The sequence below is a fragment of the Mchenga conophoros genome, linkage group LG3, assembly GCF_057382185.1.
Source record: "Mchenga conophoros isolate Kocher_MC1m ecotype Shallow Benthic linkage group LG3, M_conophoros_male_GT1.1, whole genome shotgun sequence".
Lineage (NCBI taxonomy): Eukaryota > Metazoa > Chordata > Actinopteri > Cichliformes > Cichlidae > Mchenga > Mchenga conophoros.
Window position 1 is genome coordinate 53,960,779 of NC_140528.1, and position 23,897 is coordinate 53,984,675.

Here is a 23,897-nt window from a genome sequence, read left to right on the forward strand (position 1 = left end):
GTGGCTGAACAGTTTTGCACAGTACAATAAATCATGTGTAAAATTCATCTGGTGTAAACAGTCAACCCAGACTCTTCTGTCAGAATGATTTCAGTTTGTACTGACTGAGTAATAAGTGCTGACTGTACTGCCCACATTTGTGTACAATATTGATGCATCCGTTTCTGTTTTACTTAGTAAAGAGTGTAATAATTTTCACAGGGTGTAAACAGGAACTCGAATCAGAAGTTTTCTTGTTTTTGTTCCATTTTGTTTATTGCTCTGGCCCTCTGTGACAAGACCTCTTGCTGTGCCAACACTGACACGATTAAGGAGGGTTGTATTTCTTGCTGCAGGGCATCTGTTTTTGTGAAAACCCCCTAATTCACAAAGCTGCTAATTTCAGTGTTTTTGCACTCTGATCTCCCAGCAGGCTCTAAAATTTCAGGTAATGTTTATCTGATTGCAGTTTGGCACGCGGTCGTGAACATTAGCATTTTCTTCCTTTTAGGCTGATTATGTTGTGTTTGTGCTGTCCTGCGGACACAGAGATTAGAGGGGTTTTCTCTCTTTAAACCTCTTTGGTGTGCCCATATTTGGGAGATTTTCATGGATTATCTGCATGGTGTCCTAAACTGTAGAGTAAATCAACCAAATGCATCTCAAAATTTAGAAAAAAAGTCATGTTATTTTCCTAAAAAGAGTCAAATAAATGTCTATTGAAACTCATCACATGACACAAGCAGTGCAAACACTTTTAAAGGAAAGGGCCCTGATGGAGGGAAAGGGGGAGAAAGAAGATATGGTATCCCAAGGAGCAGAAACAGCGAAGATGGTGGTTAATGATGTGAGGAAAACTCAAGAGCAAGCGGCTGACATGGAGAAGGAGAAAGCAAAAGATAAGTGGTAGCAGAGATACCGAAAAGAATGTGAGTTTTGGGGTAAAATATATGGGGGTACAGTGGATAATGATACAGAGAGGTGAATAGGGGAAAAAGAGAGAATGGTTTTCTAAAAAGAAATTTTCAGTAGCAAAAACATCAGCGTCTAAGATGAGATCATATTAGACTGTAGTAAGCGAGAGGACAAGACCGAGACAGGAAGTGGGAGTAAAAGACAGACAGAGGGAGTTTGATTAAGTACAGAAAAGATGGACTAAGACACCCGGAGGAAAAGCTACCCGAGGGCACAGTGAGTGATGAAGTGGAGGTAGTGAGAGTGAGATAAATGTCTAAAGTCATGCTGGAACATTTAAAGGGATTATAAAATGTGCAGAGAAGAGGAGGTAGTGGAAGAGAGACACAAAGAAGAGGAAGAACAAATATCTGTTTAATTAGCAGGATACATTATTGCAAGAAAAATTTCTAGACGTCTTTTAAATTGACTAAATCCACTATAATTATATATTGACATTTTCCAGATCTATGAAACATCTAATAGTATTTTGTAAAGTTACACATAAAAACCCATGTTACAGTTGATATAATCAATAGCTTGCAGTACATTGTTAGAATTGTAGTATTTTGAGTTGATTTTTATATATCGTTTTATTAACTGTGAATTACATCTTCACTTTTTTTTTTAAACACAGTACATTATATAACCAGTAGGGGTGCAACGATACACAAAATTCACAGTTCGGTTCGATACTTTGGTGTCACAATTCGATAGTTTTTCGATACAAAAAAAAATGTTCATGCCATTTTAATTTGTCATTTATTAAAATTATAAATATATATTTTAACTCAAAAGTACAGTTTTTAAATTTAATGTTGCTGAAACAACAAAGTAATAAAAAATATATATATATCTGATCGAGAAATCACTCATCTTTGGAAAAGAGAGTTTATTACAGAGAAATGGCTCTTTCCAAAATAAAAGCTATACTATACGCTTCTTCTGGGCTATATTCTCAGCAGCATATTAAACATATCAGGTCACCATAAGGAGAATCATGTGCTAACGGCTGTCTATATGACTCGGGTAAAGTATGTAGCATGCGTGCTTGTTGTTTTTGTCTGCTTCCACTTGTCTTTGCACTAGGATGATGTCGGAGTAAATGTGCAGTCATATTTGTTGTGTTCCCACTAGTGCTGTCAGCGTTAATCTCGTTGAAATGACGTTAACGCCACAACACGGCAAGTTAACGAGCTACCTCGGATCGCCCCGTGCATGGGGCTGGACGGGAAACACGTTAACGAGCTAACTGCGATAACACACTAGTTCCCACCCATGTAAATGAGCATTGCGTGGCACATATCTAAATTGTGTGTTCTAGCAAAAGTTCTAGAAAAGTTCATTAGTGAACAACTGAAAGACTTTTTGGACAAAAATTCAGTTCTTTCCCAACATCAGTCAGGATTCAGAAAACAACACAGCACAATAACTGCTGCTATTAAAGTGGTTAATGACATTGTTGATTCAATGGACTGCAAAAAATACTGTGCTGCTCTTTTTCTTGACTTGTCAAAGGCTTTTGATACAGTTGACCATGCTATTTTATTAAATAGACTAAACAATATTGGTCTATCTGTAAATGCTGTAAGTTGGTTTTCAAATTACTTGTCAGCAAGAAAACAGTGTGTCCGTGCTGCTGGGTCTTCTTCCTCTTTTCTCCCAGTATCCAAAGGAGTTCTGCAGGGTTCCATATTAGGACCATTGCTATTTTCTCTTTACATAAACAACCTTTGTGATAATTTGTCAAATGCAGCATTTCATCTTTATGCAGATGATACAATTATTTATTGTTCATCCCCTTCAGTAGCACAAACCCTGCAATTTCTGCAGTCTGCCTTTGATGTCGTTCAGTCCCATTTAACTCAACTTAAGTTGGTGTTAAATCCAGAGAAATCCAAGTTCATGTTATTCTAAAATGGCAAAGAGTTGTTAGCTACGTCTCCTAAGATTAAAACAATTCAAGGATCTGAAATTGAAATGGTCACATCTTACAAGTATCTAGGGATCATTATAGATCAGAATTTGTCATTTAAGACTCACATTCAAAGGCTTGTGTCGAAGTTAAAACTAAAACTAGGTTACTTTTTTAGAAACCAATCCTGTTTCTCCCTCCAAGTGAGAAAACATTTGATTCGTGCAACCTTTTTACCTTTATTAGATTATGGTGACCTGCTTTTTATGAATGCACCTGCCCACTACCTAAAGAGGTTGTATACTGTGTACCATCTTATTACTGGCTATGGAAGTCGTGTACATCATTGTTCTTTGTATGCTGCTGCTAAATGTCCATCTTTGCATATTCGTACACTCTCCCATTGGTTGATTTTTATCTATAAATCTCTCCTTGGGCTGGTTCCATCTTATTTATTTGTTTATATGTGTAAAAACCACAACCAATACAACCTTCGTTCGAACAAAATCATACAATTGATTGTCCCAAAAATCAGAACAGAATTGGGGAAAAGGGCTTTTAAATACGCTGCCCCTGCTTCCTGGAATAATCTGCAGAAGGAACTGAAATTATCAGAATTGGTTACCTTGGGAGAGTTTAAGTCTGTCTTAAAGGAACGAGAGAACAGCTCTTTTACTCAGTGTGATTGTTTTTAATGTACTCTTAATTTGATCTGTTATTGTATATTTTACACATGTTTGTATGGGATATTGTATTTGTTTTAAATGTTATATACCTATGTGGTATGTGACTTTTGTTGCTATGATGCCAGGTCTCTCTTGTAAATGAGATTTTTAATCTCAATGAGATTTTTACCTAGATAAATAAAGGATTAATAAAACATCCAACATACTGTTTTACTTTTGTCCATGACCCGCTTACCTTCAGGGTCATACGTCACATGAAAACCAAAATAGTTCCAAACGCCAGATCTGAATGAGGGTGGGGAGGTTCAATTTGCCATGTTGCAAGGAGAGCTTAACTTCTGTCTCGCTAGCTTGCCCTGCGCTCAGTGAATCTGCGTTCGACTACTCCGCCTAGGCTGCACTGTCGAGCGCAGAGCCACTGAGCGCTCAACACAGACAGCATCGTCAGAAGGAAAGTTGATAAAATAAATAAAAAATGTTGTATTGTTCGATACATATGTGTACCGAACAGAAAGCACTGTATCGAACGGTTCAATATCGATACGAGTATCGTTGCACCCCTAATAACCAGTATAACCATAATATAACCATAACCAGACTGTGACAGTTCTCTTCTGTAATTTTAAGGCTGGTTATTTGTATTACATCAGTGGCTGTATTTGTATGTAATTTAATTATTTAGACGCATTCAAATACCTCATATGTAACATAACTCACAAAATGGGTTTGTTTTTTATTTTGTTTTGTTTTATTTATTTTTTGGCATCATCATCACTCAGCTCATAGAATATTGCAGCTATTTGCTGAACTTTGATTTATTTATTTATTTATTTTTTACATCATTGATTTTTATAGTAGTTACATTGGATATTTATATTTATACCATGTAGCACACATTTTTATTGATGGCCCATTTTGCAATAACAGGCCCATCTTTCCTTCAAGATCACCTTCTCCTGCACCTCCAGATATATTTCCACCACTGCAGCTGCTCAGACTCCCTGGATATCTGCCAAGATCCAGAGCACATTGCAACCTTTAGCTGAGGACTGCTGAAAGTTTCTGGTGAAATAAATATTTCATTTAACCAAAGCTAAGAACAAATCATAAATATCAAAAATCAAATAATGTGGTTTTTGTAGCCAAACATCAACTAAGGCTGTAATCAGAATCAGAATCAAAGATACTTTATTTATCCCCAAGGGGCATTTAAGATAAAAACAGAGCAGCATGACGTTGAAGATGAGGACAGGGCAGTAAGAGTGAGATAATAAATGCACAGAATATACAGTATATAAACAGTTTTAAAATTAAAGTGACTGAATAGGTGAATAAATAACTAAGTGAGTCAAAGTGAGTAAAGTGTCGGCAGTATAAAAAGATTATAGAGTAGTTTATGTTTGTGGAAATGTTCTTATCTGCTGGAGTTAAAAAGCAGGGTGGCTTTGGGGACAAAGGTGGCTCTCCTCCTCTCAGTCCTGCAGGAAATGCAGCGGAGGCGTCGCCCAGAGGGGAGCTATTGAAATGCAGGGTGAAGAATGTGAGAGGGGTCATTGATGATTTTGGCTGCCTGTCTAAGGACCTGTTGGCTGAAAACCTGTGCCAGAGAAGGTCATGATGCTTTTCAGGAAGGCATAGTAAAAAGTCATCATGATGGGTGTGCTGACTCCAAAGGAGTTGAGTTTCCTAAGGAGGTATAGTCGTTGGTGGCACATCCTGAGAATCTCCTCTGTGTTGGCAGAGAATTTCAGGAGGTTGTCAAAGATGGTTCCCAGGTATTAGTACTCAACTACCTCCACTGGCTTCCTGTGGATGGTGGTGGTGACTGAAGCAGCCACATCCCTCTGCCTGCTGGAGAAGGTCATCACCATCTCTTTGGTTTTGCTCACGTTCAATCCAAGTTTGGAGCTGTCACGCCACTCTACAAACTCCTGCAGAGTAGGCCTGTGGTGTTGTGAGGGGCCTGACAGCAGTGACAGGAGAACTGTGTCATCAGCATATTTAACCAGGTGACAGTTGGGATGTGTGAATCTGCAGTAGAGGATGAAGAGCAAGGGGGAGAGCACACAGCCCTGGGGGGAGCCAGTGGAAGTGGAACGGAGACCAGAAAGAGAGTTGTTGACCCGAACTTTCTGAGTCCTGTTGGTCAAAAAGTCCAATATCTACAGGATTAGCTGATCATCCAGGTGAAATCGGTAGGAAAGTTTAGTGGCCAGGATATGAGGCAGCAGAGTGTTGAACGCTGATGAGAAATCAGCAAACAGAAGTCTGGTGGAGTACCACAGAAAACTGTTACAAGAGTGATAGAAATATACAACCTGAACATCAGATAAGAAAAAATTTTTATGCCCAGTTATGGAAAAGAATAAAAAAAAAAAATCTGCTGTTTAATTTTGAGAACTTGTCGTTTCCTGTACATAAGAAATACAAGGACATATTACCATTAGAAATGGTTGCAGACAGCAGGAGCTATACCGTGGCGAGATAATCTAACAATCTTAAACAGGATATATCAGTTAAATGATGAGTAACGAATTGCAGAGAGAAAATTAAAAGGGAAGTAAAAGAGGAAGTCTTCACATGAGTTGAAAAATGAGTGAAAGGGGAGAGTAGAGAGTGAAGAGAAGACAGAGATGGGAGTGACAGTGTGGGGGAGGCGTGTGAAGGAGGGAGAGTGCTGAGGCTGGAGAGAAGCATTAGGAAAACATAGAGCGGTCATACTTAGCTGGAGAGATGGGGAGGGCGAGTGGAGAGGAGGAAGAAAAAATGGTAAAGGATGAGTGATGAGAGAGAACCAACAGAGAACCACCCACATACAATAAAAAGCAGTGAGCGCTTGGCTCTCAAGTTCTCCTCACTGCACTTTCTCATTAGACTGCAGCCTTTATTGCTGAGTGGCTGAAGACAACAGGACACTCGCTGCTTATTCTGCTGTTTTCTGCTGTTGTCTGCCCTTTAAATTTTAATATAATCTCTGCTGCTGATACATGTGCTTAATTAAAAAATTAGGCATTCAATGGGAATTGTAGATTTTCTCCTTTAAGGTACATATTAATATATACATATAAAATTCAGTGTTGGTACTGATTATGTGATGATTACCAAACAGCTTCTCCTGGTCCTGAAAAACAAAGCCAATGCAGAAATGTGCAAAACTGCACTTCCTCTAAAGACCACTAGAGGCTGGCTCCGAAAGCAGGTCGGTCACCATAGAGTCTGTGTTAAAATGGCCAGTTTTAAAGAGGCTATAAACATGTTTACAGCCTGCAAACAAAATGTGTTCTGCATTATTGGTGTGGGAGCAAAAGGTAAAGGGGCTGATTAGGAGAGTAGCTGTCAGTTCATCACTGCCTCAGTCAATTCAAGGCATTCAGTAGGACATCTTAACATATTTGTGTTTTTGTTTTTTTTTTGTCCCTTTGGTAACACAATTTAATGCAGTTATCAAAAGATATTAATTAATGCTACTATTTTTTTTTTATTTATTTAGTATGCTTTCAGTAAGCTGTATTTGTGCATTGCACCCATGCAGTCTTTGAATGCATCACTGAGCACTCCACCCTTTCATCCAAACATGGTTACTTGTACAGTCCCGATCAAAAGTTTGACTGCTTGAAAAAACTGAAACAGGTCAAGGTTAAGTTTTTCTCATCAGAAAATAAAACTTTCTTCCACCTTTCAATGTCCCATGTTTGGTGCTCAGAACGGTCAGTTCTGTGGCATTCAAGGGGACGTTTTTTGTTTTTGAAGCCCTTCAGTCTCAGATGCCGTCTGATGGTTATGGGGCTGCAGTCGGCACCAGTAACAGCATTAATTTGGGTTGACGATTGTCCAGTGTCAGCCAATTGGGTCCTCTGGCTTGGTGCTGGAGACATTTTCTGGGGTCTTCCCCTTGACTTTTTTGTTCCATAACCCTCAGTATCATTTAAGAAATTCCAAATGAGTGTTTTACTGTGTCCCACCGCAGCATCGATGACGCAGTGCGAGAGACCCTGTTTATGCAGTTCAACAACCCAACCACGTCCAAAAGGGGAAACTTTGTTTACCTTTGCCATCAGAATGTCATGACAGTGTGACTACCTGACAGAAAATGACAATGAATCAACGTTTTTGCACAGATGTGGCCTTTTAAAGGCATGTGGTGCTAAACTTTAGATCAGCTGTAGAAGCCTTTTTCAATTTAAGCTTTGTTTTCAGTAAGTTCTCACTCCCATTTCTTCTTGACATGGCATGTTGAAGCTCTACTGGGAAACTTGTTAAGATCCAAGCATGCAAAAAACCTCTGATCGGGACTGTATGTGCTGAACATTAAGTTTGAGAAGACTTTATCATAGTGGGATTATTTTTCCTTTTCAATTATCACTTAAACTCAAAATCACAAAAACATCAGTAAAGGGAGGAGAGCGATGCAAAAAAGTGTCAGTTACGAGTGTCAGAGATTAAAGCCTTTATTTTCATTTGTTCAGGTGCAGGTGTCTCTGGGTAACACTATTCTAACAGTGATCTTTTAAAGTAAGCTGAGGCTAATAAAGATGAGTTTTCTGCTGCTGACTGATGTGCAGTGAGGGCCTGATGTCTTGGTTTTGGGTTGGACTTTGGAAAGAACAGAGCCTGAGAATGTGAGGGGAGCTTGGCAGGAAGTCAGAGCATCGGGCAGGTCATTAATACACTCAGGGCCGAGTCCATCAAAAGTCTTTAGTAGCTGCTACAAGTATCATAAAACGTCTTTGGTGATTTACTGCCAACCAGTGCAGCGACTTTAAAACAGGAACCATTTGTTTTCTCTACCTGCAGGCTCTGGCTGCTCTGGGCCTGATTTACACCAGTCCAAATGTTTAATTTAGCTTTTCTAATTGACTCGCTTTAATAAATATACAGTTTGACAGCTTTGCAGCAATTTAATGGACTCAAGTCGTTGAGCCGCTATTTTAAAACCTTTTCGCTCATTTATATTGCATATGGACTTGAAGGTTAGATGTTTGAAATTCATTTATTGCAAAGACATATTTGCATAACCCATATACCTTAATATGTGAGAGGGGTGAACTGGCTGATACAACCCCTGTTATTTTAACTTCACAGAAAAGTAGAAGATCTGTGTAAAAGGCAGGATTGTAGATCTGTTTAGCTGAACACGTCTGGGCAGGTTCAGTCTTCTGTTTTGATTTCCAGCAGTGTAGCTCACAGTGTACGTAAACTAAGGCTGTGTGACTTTGGAAACAGATGATCGAAAATCTAAAAAATTCCCTTCATACTGTTAATGGAAAATTGTATTTAGTAGTCAGTATAATCTTTTAGTGATATAAGTTTGCATATGGTAGAATACTGCATGTAGTCATTTGTATTAGGAAATATTCAACCATGTATACTTAGAGGCATATAATTAATTGTGTGTGATCTGTAACAGGCTGCAAAGGCTTGGTGTGTATTCCACACTAGAATGCACACCCACATCCTGGGAGCACGAGAGAGGTCATACCTTCTCTTATTGTTTTACGGCAGGATTAACGTAGCTATGTCTGTTTTAGTTTAAGTGCTTCTTTACATATAGATGAACTGCTGGACTTCCTCACCATGTTATTTAGGGTGAGGGGGAGACTGCCCTCTTTGTGACCAAGGATGTACCTTTTGTGCCTTCATGTTATATGACCCTTTGATCAGCAGGACACACACACACACACACACACACACACTGAAGTATAAATAAAGACCGGGGCAGTTTCTTAGTGCGAGTCTCTCAGTCTGGAGACTGCCCTTGCTAGCAAGAAGTTCTGTGTGTTTCTCTTCTCTGAGTCTTTACTGAAGAAGTGTTTTAGAACATTTTCCCTAACACATACAATTAAAATAACAAACTAAACTAAACAGGAGCAGTGAGAGAGTGCAACTCCCTCTGAAGGGCAAAGGCTGTAATAAAATGTTGATGTTCTGATGTTTTTAATTAAAACATCAGTCTGCTTTTGTAGCAACATGCTGGCCTTTGACCCCTGATCTTGAAACATTATGTACTAAAACAGTGTATTTTATTATCTTGCCCATATAGTTGGAGAAGAAATCTGAAATCTTTTGCTTCTACAAGCTGTAAAAACTTGAAAATGTACATTTTATTCATTTATTCGTTATTTGATTTTGTGAAACATCATGGCATCATTATGAAGTTGCTGGACTTTATACTGAAAAAATAAACAGTTTTGTAACGCTCTCTTCATTACTTTCATATTACTCAGTTGGGTTTCTTGAAATCTGTTTTAAAGATGACCTTTGACCTTGCTTCCTATCAATAAAGGTAAAATGCTTAGCCAACCTAGATACTTGCGTCCCTCAAGGCCTCGTATATTGTTAAGTCTAAAAATTGCTGGTAATATAAAAGTTTTACAGATTTTTCACATTTGGTGTGACCCAGTTTTCACCTAAATTAAATCAGCTGTTGGTTTCTACCATCACACAAAATCTCAGAATGATATCTTGAAAACTGTGGATGCTTCAAGCGAACAGACAAACAGATGGAGTGCGTACTACCTCCCTTGAGACTACAAACCATACGAATAGTAAGCACTTAGCTGTGCTTTCAGTGATTTGGTGCGAAACCAGTGATTTCCTCGAACTTTAAACATGACTAAACTGAGAGCAAAATAAATCAGTGGTGGGGAAATGGGTTTGGGTTGATGTGCTGGGGGTCTAGTGCTTGGACCAGGCAAAATACTGGGGGTCTTTTTACCCATGATGCCTTTCTCACAAGAGGAACCGTTGCTCCAAGCTAGCTGCAGCCTCCACCACGGGAGGTCTGTGAACAGCAGAATGGTACGCCTCCTGAGACCTGCACAAAAGCGACAGTGGAGGGATTTTGCATGAGTGCAGACAGGAACCTTGTTAAAAGTTCATCCTACACTCCTTTGGATAGACCTTGCTGACCAAAGCCTCACATCATCTTGCCTGGAGCTGAAATAATTAGTGAGTGAAGTTTGGGCTTTTAAGCGAGAGCAAAAGCACAGCGCTGTGTGCAAAGATTTATAAAGCAACATAAACTATGATTACAGTTGTTTTAAGACAAACTGCTGCTGTACCCTCTACAAAATGCCCTGTAGATCAGGCGCCTTATCGTGTGTGATACATCATATATCCTCTTTATTGTACGAGGCTGTAACCATGGATAACCTTGCATGTGTCCATTTCATAGGGACATTTCATTTTGTGCACATCTGACTAACTCTTCCAAGTTTGTTTGTTTTTTAAACTTCTGACCAGATGCAACTTCCTGCACCTTCAGCATCCTTTTTCTTATCACCACACTGTGTTTATGTGCTAACTCATTAGTATTAGTGAAACAAAGTCCAACTAAGAACTTTTGTAGAGAGTATAGCAGCTGTGCCATTTTCCCTTTAAACAAGAACTCTAATCTCCATATTTCAACTTTATTCTCAAAATTATCAATATTTTTTTTCTTAATGTGGCCTTAATACTCCTTCATTGTTCCCCATACAGTCTGAGTGTTCTGTGTACAGTCGAATTTCTTTTGGTTCCCCCTGTTGTGTTTGTTTGACTTCTCAAAAAGCTGCAAAGCTTCAGCTTATTGGGGAATCAAACAAACACGACAGGACGCCTGCATCAGAGGACATTTTACACCATGCCGGCCTCTTCTCAGCCTTTGTGGTTGCAGCTCGGGGCTTGAGGTCATGCTGCTGTTTGGAGGCTCCGTTTACAGTGAGAGGCAGCCTGCAGTGCCACTATTGTTCATGTGACGTGCTGCTGGCAGTGAGCAGCATCTCTGCAGATTGGGGCTGTGCTGCATCAGGCGCTTGCCAGGACCAACTCCCATCAGCACTTCAGAGCAGCAGTAACTGGTGACATATTGTTATCAGCAGACCCGAGCTCTCCGCCCCTGTCTGTAGTCCACTTAGTGTGCACGATGAGGATCTAATGGTAAACAAAGCAGGCTGTTTTAACACACACCCAGTATGACTGTTGCAACTTCCTGCATCAATTCATTTGTTGTTTATTCGTCTTAATAAAGGAAATTGTACAAGAGCTTGGGATGATGGTGTGGTATCACTGTAAACAAGCACAACGATTTAAGAAATGCAAGAGAAGAAGAGAGTGGGCCAAGCGTGCAGAGCTGTGGAGGATTGTTTCTGCTGTAGCCAAGAGAAGAGCGAGATGGGAACAGCAACCCAAAAGCAATGAGACGGAAACAGAGGAAAGATTAGAAGTGTAAGGAGAAGTGAGTGTGAGATGGAAACAAGAGCCAAAGAAAGAAGGAAAAAATAAATGAAGGAACAAGAATATTTGAAGATGCAGGAAGTGAAAAATGAGGATGTTCAGGCTGGAGAGACGTCTGAGGGAGGCAGATAAGAAAGAGAGGAAATAAAGAGTGGTTACAAATAGCTGCATGCACAAAACGCAGGTGGGAAAGCTGGCAGGAGAGAAGAGATGAGGGTAGATCGGAAGAGGGAACACAGTTCAGGGCAGAGAGGAAAGCGGCACGGGCGGGGAGTTAATGATAGATGGATGTGTGCCGTGGGTGGTGAAAAACTTTTGTAAAAAATAAAATACAAGAGGAGAGAAAGAGGGAGCAAAGGAGCAAGATAGGAGGTGAGTTAGAGGGTTTATCTGCAGTGCTGTACCACAAGTCAGTAGAGCGTTGTAAAGCCGTCAGCATAAATTCCTCCTCGCTATGCAGATCTTAAACGCATCTGCATTCCAGCAACTGCCCGCCCGCCACTGCAGAGTTAAACCCAGCCACATAATTCAGCCATCAACAATGACCTGCAGGCACGAGTAGATCCCATCACTTCCACTTCTGTGAATGCACAATATTCTTGTTTAGCCACTCGGCTAAGCATGAGTAAGACGTGATTTGTGTAACTCCTGTTTTCATAAAAGTTAAATAACTGAATCTCTAGTGAATTTTATTTTAAATTTTTATTTTTTTCAGAACTTCCCCTAAAGGTTAGGGGAGCCAGAAAGTCAGACGCAACTGCAGAAATGAGCTAAATCAGCAAACTGCTGTTTCTCTGCAGCAGAGTCAGCATGTCTGTGTGTTTGTTTCTGCCTGTGTTCTTACTGGGGGGGAGACAAGTTAATTAGCAAAGGGGCAGCAAGAGCTCTGCAGCAGTAAACATAAGGCTTCGCTCAGTAGTCCGAGGCAGGGAATGGCGAAATTGCTGTGGGTATTTTTGTTGGGTTTTTTGGTGAGATTTAAAAGCTTCTGGCTTCTCTCTGTCACACAGTGACCTGCCAGAGGAAAACATCTATACTGGGATGCATGAAAAGCATAATTTGTTGCACCGCTTGGCTGTCAAAACAACCGTGAAGGAGGATATAACAGATTATTCCCCAAAACAGCCCACAAGAAAAATGAGGCGTACGGATAAAAAAATGTTCCCAGTCGTGTACAGTGTGATATATGTGGCACGAGAAAATGAATGCCTGTGAAACGTGGAGCTAAAATATACACGTTTTTCCCATCGGTTGGTGAGAGAGTGTAACTTAATTAGATCAATCTTCTTTTAGGTTCATTTTGTGTTATAATCTTATTTAATTGGTGACGGTCCCTCAGTAGATGGAGTGAGCCTGCACCGATCCATCCTTTAATATGTGAGCGGGTTATCGATAACGTGTGTGTGTGTGTGTGTGTGTGTGTGTGTGTGTATGTGTGTGTGTGTGTGTGCGCGCGCCCATAAAGGGTTTCTACATTAAATTAAACCGGTCCCCTAAAATAGCCGTGCCTACATTAAATCTGTGATGTCGCCATCTGGGAGTCCTGCCTGAACTTACAGCAAAGAGAAATTAATTGACAAGACATAATTCCTGATTAATTTTTTTATTAATTAATTTTTGTATATATTTATTTATCAATTGATTCAGTCACAGCCTGATGGCAACCAAAACTAGTTTCCCGTTAATGTATTAAATCTTTAATGGAACGATCTCTAATGCAGCGATATGAACAGTATTTCTTTTGTTCTGAGTCCAACTGACCTGCTAGTAAACGTGGAATCAACATCGTTGTTTTTCCATCCCTGGTTCTGTTTTTGTTGTTTTGGTTTGGGACCACTTTTGAGCAAGACGGCGATGTCATTGTTTCAGTCGTAGGATAAGTGTTAAACCACAAACAACCTGGATTTATTCCATTTAACAGCAAACTTCCCAGTGGGGAGGATCCTGCAGTGTTTGTCCTGTTGTAGCTCCATTACAACCAACTCACTGACTGTCGGTCTTTAATAAACCTTTGAGTGACTAAATAAAGTTCTGCATTATTGCCCACACATTGGATGTTCAGTCCAGAGCCATTGTGATTAATTATTTTTATTTTATTTTTAGTCTCCATTCACTTTAGTTTCATTTACTTGTTACCTCTCAGACACCTCTATTTTTTTCTAAGTGTAATACTTTTTGTAATATTGTTTGTACGTTTCCTTATTTTATGAATATTTCCCACACTTACTTTTTAGTCTTTAGTTAAGATTTAGTAACCTTGCTGCAAACCAAAGAAAAGCACGGCAGCAGACATGTCTTGTTTTTTGAGTTTTTTAGAGACAGTAATGATGAAAGCTACATTATTGATGAGGTATTTACATAAAAGGGAGACAAACTATGATGTTTTTCCTTCTCCTGGTTCTCCATAATCTGCACTGAGCTAAAGTTTAGCTCTGCATTCACCCATCAGTACCACTACAGACTTTAACACCCTCAGCACATTCACAGACATCAACACTACAGACTTCTAGGCTGGTTAACAAATGCCGCTGCCTTTTTTAAAAATGTTTTGCCTACTTGCTTTAGTCCGAGAGTCTGTTGCTAACTTGCATGAGAAACCGGAATTGTGCCTGGGTAAAGACAATAATGTTTCCATCCCTTACTCTTTAGCTTTGTTAGGAGCTCAGCTGCCTCTTATCTCTTTCTATTATCCCCACTTCCACACTTGTGTTCCTGGACTTTTCAATTCAATTTGATTTATACAGCGCCAAATCACAACAACTGTCGCCTCAAGGGGCTTTATGTTGTAAGGTAGACCCTACAATAATACATACAGAGAAAAACCCAACAATCAAATGACCCACTATGAGCAAGCACTTTGGTGACAGTGGGAAGGAAAAACTCCCTTTTAACAGGAAGAAACCTCCGGCAGAACCAGGCTCAGGGAGGGGCGGAGCCATCTGCTGCGACCGATTGAGGTGGGAGAAGGAAGACGGGATAAAGACATGAAAAGACAGGATGAAAGACATGAGCTACTTTACTACAATAGCTTTTCAGTTTTGAATAAAAGGCCTTGGGGCAGCACTTTTCAGCTCTCTTTCCCTTGAGGAGCAACTTGCTGATGTGTGTTAGGTGTCCCAAACAAAATCAATAGTTTAAAAAAAGCTGCTTGCTGGACACCACACTCTGTTCATCTTCTCACCCACCCTTCATACTGAAACTGTCCTGGCAGTGCCCACTCACAGTAAATGAAACTGCACTTAATGCAAGTCAAGTCACTTTCACTCTGTTACATTACAGTCCAGCTTTGTCTGCTGCAGTCCAGCTCAGCTCAGACTGGTTCACCGCTCTACATCCTGAATCCTGATCCAGTCCAGTCCTCTACTGGTGTGAAGGTCACCCTGGCCGTGAATGAATTCATTGCATAATAAATCGGCTGCATCAAAACGGCAAACTAGAGCTCATTACACAAAGGGCAGACACATACATGACGCCGAGGTCACGGCGTTTTCCTCTTCCCTCCTTCCTGTGTGGCTAATAAAGCCTAATCAGTCTCATTAACGTAGAAATAAATGATCTGAGGTGCAACGACCAAAGTGCTTTCAGGATTTGGGGATGACGGTCGACCTTGCACTCAGTGTAAAAACCCTCGGTAGCGCTTGTGCTTCAAAGCACCATGGAAACGGCCTCTGCCAGTCAGCAACTGTCATTTTCAGTTGACTTGACAATGGTGGTAACTGGAGGTATTAATTTGTCTGTCAACTGTTGATAAAGGGGCCACTGACAGCGGCGACGTCTTCTTCTTCTTCTTTTTCCCCATGACAAACTTAATACTGTGAAAGTGCGACAGTGTCAGCAGAGAAAGCCGGTTGCGTCACTCTCAGGTGAAGAAATCTCTGATTTGTAACCACGGCTATCCGCGCGCGCAGATAACCTGACACCTGGTCGTTCACAGTGGACTCTGTGGTCACATTTAGAATTCAGGACTTGTAGCTTTGTGCCAGTGATTTGTCGCTCTTCTCCAAAGAAGCAAACTGCTTGAACTTGACAGGATGAGCTGTGTGTGTGTGTGTGTGTGTGTGTGTGTGTGTGTGTGTGTGTGTGTGTGTGTGTGTGTGTGTGTGTGTGTGTGTGGACTTTGAGTATTTTAAATCTTTGGTGTCCTGATGAGGGCAGTGAGTCAGCACTGAAGACTTCTTTTAAGCTCCATTAAAGGTCTTCAAGGATGAGACGGAAACAAGAACCTCTGCTATCGCTGTGTGATGCATCCATCACTGACACAGTGTTCCTGTGTTTCAGTTGTTCTTTAGGCTGCTTTTTATCCATTTCAGATAAATTTTAATAAATGACTATATTCACACAAGCATACCTTTTGGTCTTGTTTTTATTAAGCAGCTGTCTGAGTTTGACCCAGAGAGCTTATAAACTTTATTCATTTGTTTTTGTAAAGTCATCCTTTTTTTAACATGTTATATTTGTTGGAATTTATTATCAGCCAAACCAATATTGTTAGCCAATATTACCTTATTATTATTATTATTTTTTTTACATATCGGTGACCAATAAATGAGAATTTAAGTAAAAACGGGATGGGAGAAACACCCTTCAAGCATGTTATGTGTCTACTGTCCACCAGAGGGCACTGTGCATTTTTACCTTCATTACATGGTAGATTTGATTTGACAGGAAGTGGGGAGAGAGGGACCACATGTAGCAAGTAAAAAAGAGCATGCCTCAAACCCAGGTTGATGTATTTCAGCCATGTGGCTCAACTGGTGAGCTACACTGGGATGCCTATCGTAAATCACCAAATATCAGTATTGGTCTTAAAGTCCTGAATTTATTGGGCTTTATTTTGTATTGTTCAGCTTTCAACCACTTCTTCTATGTTGGAACTGTTTCTGTCAGTACTTTTACCTAGAAGGTACTCTACTACTGATTCAAATGTGAAAAAAGTGTTGTAGTGTGTTTATCGAGGTGCATGTGTGAGATGGTGGTTTAAGTTCAGTTTACTGTAGTTCAATCAGTTCTGTAATTTCTATCTCTAGTTTGTTTCTAGATCATGTTGCATGTTTGTCCTGAACGGAAACTTCATTCTGCACAGACTGATTTTTTTTTTTTTTCACAGCCAAACCGAATGTTAAATTATGATTAAATTGCTGTCCTGCAGCAACTACATCACTGTTTATGGAAGAATTGAAAGAGTTTCTCTTTCAAATCTGTGATGTTCTTGCTGGATATGTAAATAATGTAAATTTATGTGTATGTAGATCACAGCAGGTGGCAACAGATTGGTGATTATTGCTGATTTATCACAGTTAATCACTGAATTATCACAAACACATTGCCAACTTGACCCCATTCAGTCTCAGACTGATGGCAGACTGAGTTGTTGTTGCCGTTTTCTCCAGCAATCAAGTTCTGACTCTTTATTGTCTTCTGAGATGTGCCATTTAATGTTTACACACCGAAGATAATGAACTGTGAAATTAGCTACACCTGAACAAAGTACAAGAACTATATCATTATTTGTGACCAGCAGGCACTTCTTCTTTTTTCTCCTCAGTCACTGTTGTAAAACCAGGTCTGCTCATACCCCTCACCAAATAAAGCCCAGTGCTTTTTTTTTTCCATTCTTCGTGTTCAAATGGCAGAGCCTCTAAAAATATCTCTCTGTGCTCCATCAGCATCTTCTTCCCTCTCTGCTGCGTCGCCAAACCAATTACAGCCTTGTTGAAATGCAGATTTATATCGGTGCAGCAATAATAGGTTCATTTTACAGTGTCAGACTGAGTCCTAACCCACATCTGTGACATTAGCATATCTGTCATCATCTGCAAGATTATGTCCATAAGTCTGTGTGCTGGTCACAGACTGGAGCATCACTGGAGTCTACATTTAAAGCCTTTAGAACTTGAAGAACTCCGTTGCTTACTAGTGTTCTTCTTATCTTAATGTGACAATTAAGCTCATCATCAGCATTTTTTATTTTTAGTTGTTTTTAAAGACTCAACAATTATGTCTAAGCCAGTTACAATATAAAATGTATAAAATATTATAAGTTAAAAGCCCTTCAGCAATTCAGAAAAACCAAACTATGCAAATTCCTAAATGACCAAGCACTTGGTGAGAGTGGGAAGAAAAAAAATTGAAGTCGCATATATTTTGTATAGAAGTCTTGTGGAAGTTGCTATGGAAGGGAAATTGTGAAAAGTGTGACAAAAACCAGAAAGTATAACCATTTGCCTTAAAAGTAAGAGTCGCACCCTTTGAAAAATGGTGGTTTCATGATGTGCCACAACTTTTACTTTGAAGGCAAAGATTTCCCGTTTCTGGTTTAGATTTTTCCAATTTTTAGGACTTCTTAATGGTTGGTTGGCAAGTGATTGGAGACAAGTTGGTATCTTCCATGCAAACTGTGGGTAAGCAGGGGATTGTGGTAACAACCAAAGTAATCACAAATGTTTTTTTGCTGCAGTTCTTTGTGAACCGGTTTTCACTTGGCAGCAACCTGACTGCAGTCGCCAACCACTTAGGACTAGTTGTGCCTTAGTGACCAAATGTTTCAAGGGGTTGCTAACTGGTCTCTAGGCCATCAGTAACTTAATAAGCTTCGAATTATCCTAAGCAGACACCTAACATTAGTCTTACATGATGCAGGCCATTTTAAATGTTGATTGTCTGTTAGGTTAATTGTCGATTCTATATTAGGTGTAGGCATGGATGTGACCATTTGTTTACTTGTCCTGGTTGGACTAACTGTTGGGATAAGTTCCAGCCCCACACAAACATGTCTAACTGAACATCCACAGATTAAAGTGTTGAACTAATGTGATCTGGGTTTGCCACAGCTGATCTGATCCACCACTTACAATAGCAGCTTTTCTAAAGAGCAACCGTCAGTTAAAAACGAGGGCGAGCAAAGGGTGATTAAAGGTTCCTTATTAAGTTTGTTGGCATCAGAGCTTTAAGAACCAGCTCTCAAAAGCCTTCCCTGTTTACTGCAGTCAGCTCTGCATAACTCTGCAGTCTGTGCTTTATTTTTACCTCCTCGGGTGTTTATACCGTTGAGAGCTGGAAATGAGCACCTGTGCTGACTGCAGTTTGCCCCTGGCCTCTGTGTTTAACTTGTGTGACTAATGATATTCAGATGTAACACAGTGCTGATTTCCACCGTTTTCATTCTGTTGTCGCTCCTGACTTACAGAACTGCTCTTTTTTGACTAAAGAGTTGTGTTTTTTTCTTTCACACAGAAGCACCACAGCAGTAATTAGCGAGTAAGATCTTAACTACTTTGCTTACATCAGTATTCAAACCAGCAGCTTCATTAATTTGCTCTTTCTTACTCAAAGACACGTGAAGATTGTTATCTGCATTTTCCCCCCTCTCATTCTGATGGCTTCCTACCGCTGGATTATTAATAGAATAGAATAGAATAGAATAGAATTCAACTTTATTGTCATTGCACATGCACAGGTACAGGGCAACGAATAAGCAATAATATAGATATGTGAGTATATTACAGAAATGGGTCTATTATGGTATGTTATAATGTACACGGTATGAAGTATGTTGTGAATATTCTATAACTATAAGTATGTACAGGCTGTAGTGAGTACAAGCTATGTACAGGCTATGTACAGGATATAAATATGAAAAACTATACAGAATATGAAATAAATAACTTTACAGAAATCTGAGATATACAGCTATACAGAAATGGGAACTATGCAAGTTGTAAACAGTTGTAGGGTTAAAAATTATCGAATGTACAGAATGATTATTTACACAGAGCTATACAGTAGTGCAGTTAAGATAAGTGAGATATAATTTCTACAGAGGCTATATAAAGTGCTAGTGGTTGTGAGTGGTGGTTCAGTCCATGTTATTATTGTGTGTTTGAGGGTACAGTTGTCCATTGTGGGTGTGTGTGTGTGTTCAGTCCATGAGTTTAACGTGGGTCAGATGTCAGGAGGCAGAGTTCAGGAGTCTGACAGCTGTGGGGAAGAAGCTGTTCGGGTACCTGGTGGTCTTAATCCGGAGGCTCCTGTAGTGCCTCCCAGAGGGCAGGAGGGTGAAGAGTCCATGTGATGGGTGACTGGGGTCTTTGATGATTTTCCCAGCCCTTTTCAGACACCGCTTCCTGTAGATGTCTTTCATGGCAGGAAGTGGTGCTCCGGCGATGCGCTGGGCAGTTTTCACGACCCTCTGCAACGCCTTCCGGTCCGAGGCAGAGCAGTTCCCGTACCAGATTGTTATACAGTTGGTCAGGATGCTCTCGATGGTGCAACGATAGAAGTTCACCAGGATGTCTGAGGACAGGTGGTTCTTCCTCAGAGTCCTCAAGAAGAAGAGGCGCTGGTGAGCCTTCTTGACCAGCTTGGAGCAGTTGGTCGTCCAGGTGAGATCCTCGGAGATGTGGACTCCCAGGAACTTGAAGCTGCTCACACGCTCCACAGCCGTCCCCTTAATGTGGATGGGTGGATGTGGGTCAGCATTCCTCCTGTAGTCCACGATGAGCTCCTTGGTCTTCTCGGTGTTAAGCAGCAGGTTGTTTCTGTCGCATCACTCAGCCAGACGATCCACCTCCTCCCTGTAGGCGGCCTCATCGTTGTCACTGATGAGGCCAATCACCGTGGTGTCATCTGCAAACTTAATGATGGTGTTGGAACCATCAGCAGGTCTGCAGTCGTGGGTGAAGAGGGAGTAGAGGAAAGGGCTCATCACACAGCCTTGTGGTACACCGGTGTTCATTGTGATGGTAGATGAGCAGCGGTTATCCAGCCGGACATGTTGGGGGCGGTTGGTCAGGAAGTCCAGTAACCATTTGCAGATGAGGGAACTGATGCCCAGGTCTGTCAGTTTCCTGATGAGATTTTAGGGGTAGATTGTATTGAATGCTGAACTGAAGTCTATAAACAGCATTCTGGCGTAGGTGTTGTTGTTGTCCAGGTGTGAGAGGACAGAGTGCATTGCGATGGAGACTGCATCCTCTGTGCTCCTGTTCTGGCGGTATGCGAATTGGTGGGGGTCCAGGGTGGGGGGGAGACAGGATTTGAAGTGTGCTAGGACCAGCTGCTCTAAGCACTTAGTCATGATGGGGGTGAGTGCTACTGGGTGGTAGTCATTGAGGCAAGATGGGTTGGAGTTTTTGGGTATCGGGACGATGGAGGTGGATTTGAAGCAGGCCGGTACCACAGTGTGGGCCAAGGACAGATTGAATATGTCTGTGAGCACTCCTGCAAGCTCCCCAGAACACACTCTGAGAACACGCCCGGGGATGCCATCAGGACCTGCAGCCTTGTGGACATTGATCCTGCTCAGCACCGCTCCTACATCGGTGGGGGAGAGAGTCAGAGGTTGGTGGTCTGGCGTCACGTCTGCTTTGGTTGTGGTTGTGGGGTTCCCTCGCTCAAAACGAGCATAAAAGTTTTTGAGCTCGTTGAGGAAGGAGACATCAGAGGATGCGGGGGAGGGTTTGGTGGTCCTGTAGTCTGTAATGGTCTGGAGTCCTTGCCACATGCGTCGGGGGTTGGAGTTGGAGAAGTGTTCTTCTACCTTCTTTTTGTAATGGTGTTTGGCTTTTTTGATGCCCTTCTTTAGATTAGCCCTGGCTGTACTGTAGGCGTGTGCATCTCCTGACCTAAAGGCGGATGTCACACAGTGTAGGAAAACATCCTCAATGCTTACTGTTAAAGTAAACAACTGTGGGGTAATTACTGTGCAGTGTCTATGTGATTTGTAACATACACAATCACACGCACAGATGTGCAAATATGAAGAGCTTCTAAACATTCTCTAGGAGTCAGTGGTTCATGGGGATTACATGTATTAATGAGTCTGGAGACACTAATACTGGAGGCTTATCCTGCATGCTGTGTATTGTGCTGAATGTATGTGGATTCGCTACTCTGCACTGCTCCAGCTGTCCACTCGTTCATCAGTCGCTCATTGTGTCAGCTTCTCTTTAAGTATCAGGTAGAATTAGCTGAAGCCATAAGTAGATTTGAAGATATTAGGTCTTCATTGCTGCTTTTAAAGTCTTCCACAGTGACTGTAAATCCAGTAGAATTACTTAATGGTTTCTGTAAAGACATCGGTGTTGGTTACCTGTTATGTTTTTCCTTATTTTCTGTCATACATGTGTTGTTACTACAATGAATCTTCATATTGTATTTGTATATGGAAGGAGTCCCTATGAGCGAAAAGCTCTCAGGCTCTTTTTTTCTACTCTTTGCTCCACATGATGTCACTGAGAGTGAACCTGCTCAATGCTACAATTATAGCATTTTGTGGTTGGAGACCAAAGAAAGAGCACAGTTATTGCTGTAACTGTGTGCAGTGAATTTGTGATCTCATTTCCTTTTGAAGTGGCTCCTTCTAAGACCGGAACCAGGTCTGCAACCAGTCACACTTTTGCCTTCTTAAAAGTAGCTTTAGCGCAACAAGATAGTGGTAAAGAGAGACTAGTCCGCATGCTGTTATGTTACGATTCGAATGGGGTCAACCTGGCAATTATATTAAGTCTGTGAGAATAAAGCAGTCAACGGTTATAAATAGACAAAATTCGCTGTCTGTCCATCTAAATACACAGAAGTGCAAATTCAGTGTAGTGCTGCAAACCTCATAGATTTAAAACAGAAATTCAAAAAATTCCCATACAAATAATAATAAACTTACATCGGTTTTGGCATGCTTGCTTTTTATGTAAAAATGTCTGCACTTGAGTGGGTCGAGTCCCTTATTGCAAAGAGTCGTGTCAGAGGTGAGTTGCACTCATTGGTGCAGACTTACTTATTGATTGCAGCATTTTGACATTCTTTATTTAGAAATTAGACGGTAACGGTTTGCAAACTTTTTCCAGCCTGAAATGGCGGGGGCATTTAAAAAATGCAGTTTTTTTCTCGGTTATCTTTGTCTTATGCTAAATTTGTTTGATGATCTGAAACGTGTATTGAGTAAATGAGCATGGAGTAAATCCTTTTTCAGTTTTTTGTTGGTGGAGTGGCAGAATTATCTTTAGCGTTTCTTGTGTGGATTGTACCTGAGATTTAGAAACAGCTGTTCACGAGATTACTTCCCTGCAGAAAATATAAAGCCTGAATATTTTTACATAAAACCTGAAGTTATGAGGTGATGGTTCTCCTTTAATGATAACACCATTGAGTGAAAATGGCACAGAAATAAAATGATCGTCATAAAAAGCATATGTGCTGTGTCAGTGTGAACAACATGACTCATGGAGCATTGTGTGCTACGATTGCAGCAGTAGTAAAAGCTCTTCCTCGATAATGCTTAAGCTCTCTCCGTGGCCAGAAGCAAAAGTCCTCAAGTGGAAAATGTCCATGAACTGACAAGTCTGGTTTTAAGCAGACTTCAGGTGTCCGCAATCCTGAGCTCGGGGTTGTACGTTATTCGATTAACCTCTGTGAGTTTTCTTTCGCAACCGCTCTTGTGGCTTCAGCTGTTGACCGTAATGATAACTGGACCAAACCTGTGCAGCCGTCCACACGCCTGTCTTTCACCTCACACTGTTTTTGCTCCACTCGTGGTAGTAACACAGCTCTCTCTTCCTTTTTCCAGACTGGCCAGATGAATCCCATGACGCAGTTGTACTACAAAAAGGTGAGTCAAACAGTCTCGTTCTTGATCCTGAAACCAACTTACAAGATGTGCTGATTTGTAAAATTAACCTCATTCTCGTAATTGGAACTTGTTCATCTCCACAAAGTTAGAAGTTCTGAATTGCACAAAGCAGACACGTTGGTGTTTCAGCCTCTCCATCACTCTGCTGGGTTTACAGTGGTGTGTGGAGAAGATACCTGAGTGAAAAGGCTTCACTTGGAGAGTTTCAGTGTGCTTGCATCTTGTTGATTGATGATGGTAGATGAACTGTATCTTAAAGACAGAAATAATTTTTAGCACATTGCCCTAAGAAAAACACATTAAAATACACTGAAGTATTAAAAAAAAAAACTATCCAATGGTAGTAGTTTCATTTTCCAGTCATCATGAGAACTGCTTCTGATCCCTTTAAGTGGCCAAGAGAGACAGAAGATTTCCTAATATTGCTTTCATTTCATTTCATTAATTGCCTTTTCTTCATTCTTATACTTATTTAAAATTTATTTTTTGAGTTTTATTTTAAACTGGTTAGTATCACTACTAA

At 40.7% G+C, this 23,897-nt stretch overlaps 1 protein-coding gene across 1 annotated transcript in view; it reads left to right on the forward strand.

The window, feature by feature from the left end:
* The window catches only part of trpc5a (transient receptor potential cation channel, subfamily C, member 5a), a 197,356-nt gene that overhangs the window by 67,894 nt on the left and 105,565 nt on the right, over positions 1–23,897 (forward strand). The window contains exon 2 of the mRNA XM_085263211.1: positions 23,312–23,353. Coding sequence (XP_085119337.1) covers positions 23,321–23,353 — 33 coding nt within the window. The 5' untranslated portion in view covers positions 23,312–23,320. The remainder of the gene's footprint in view (positions 1–23,311; positions 23,354–23,897) is intronic.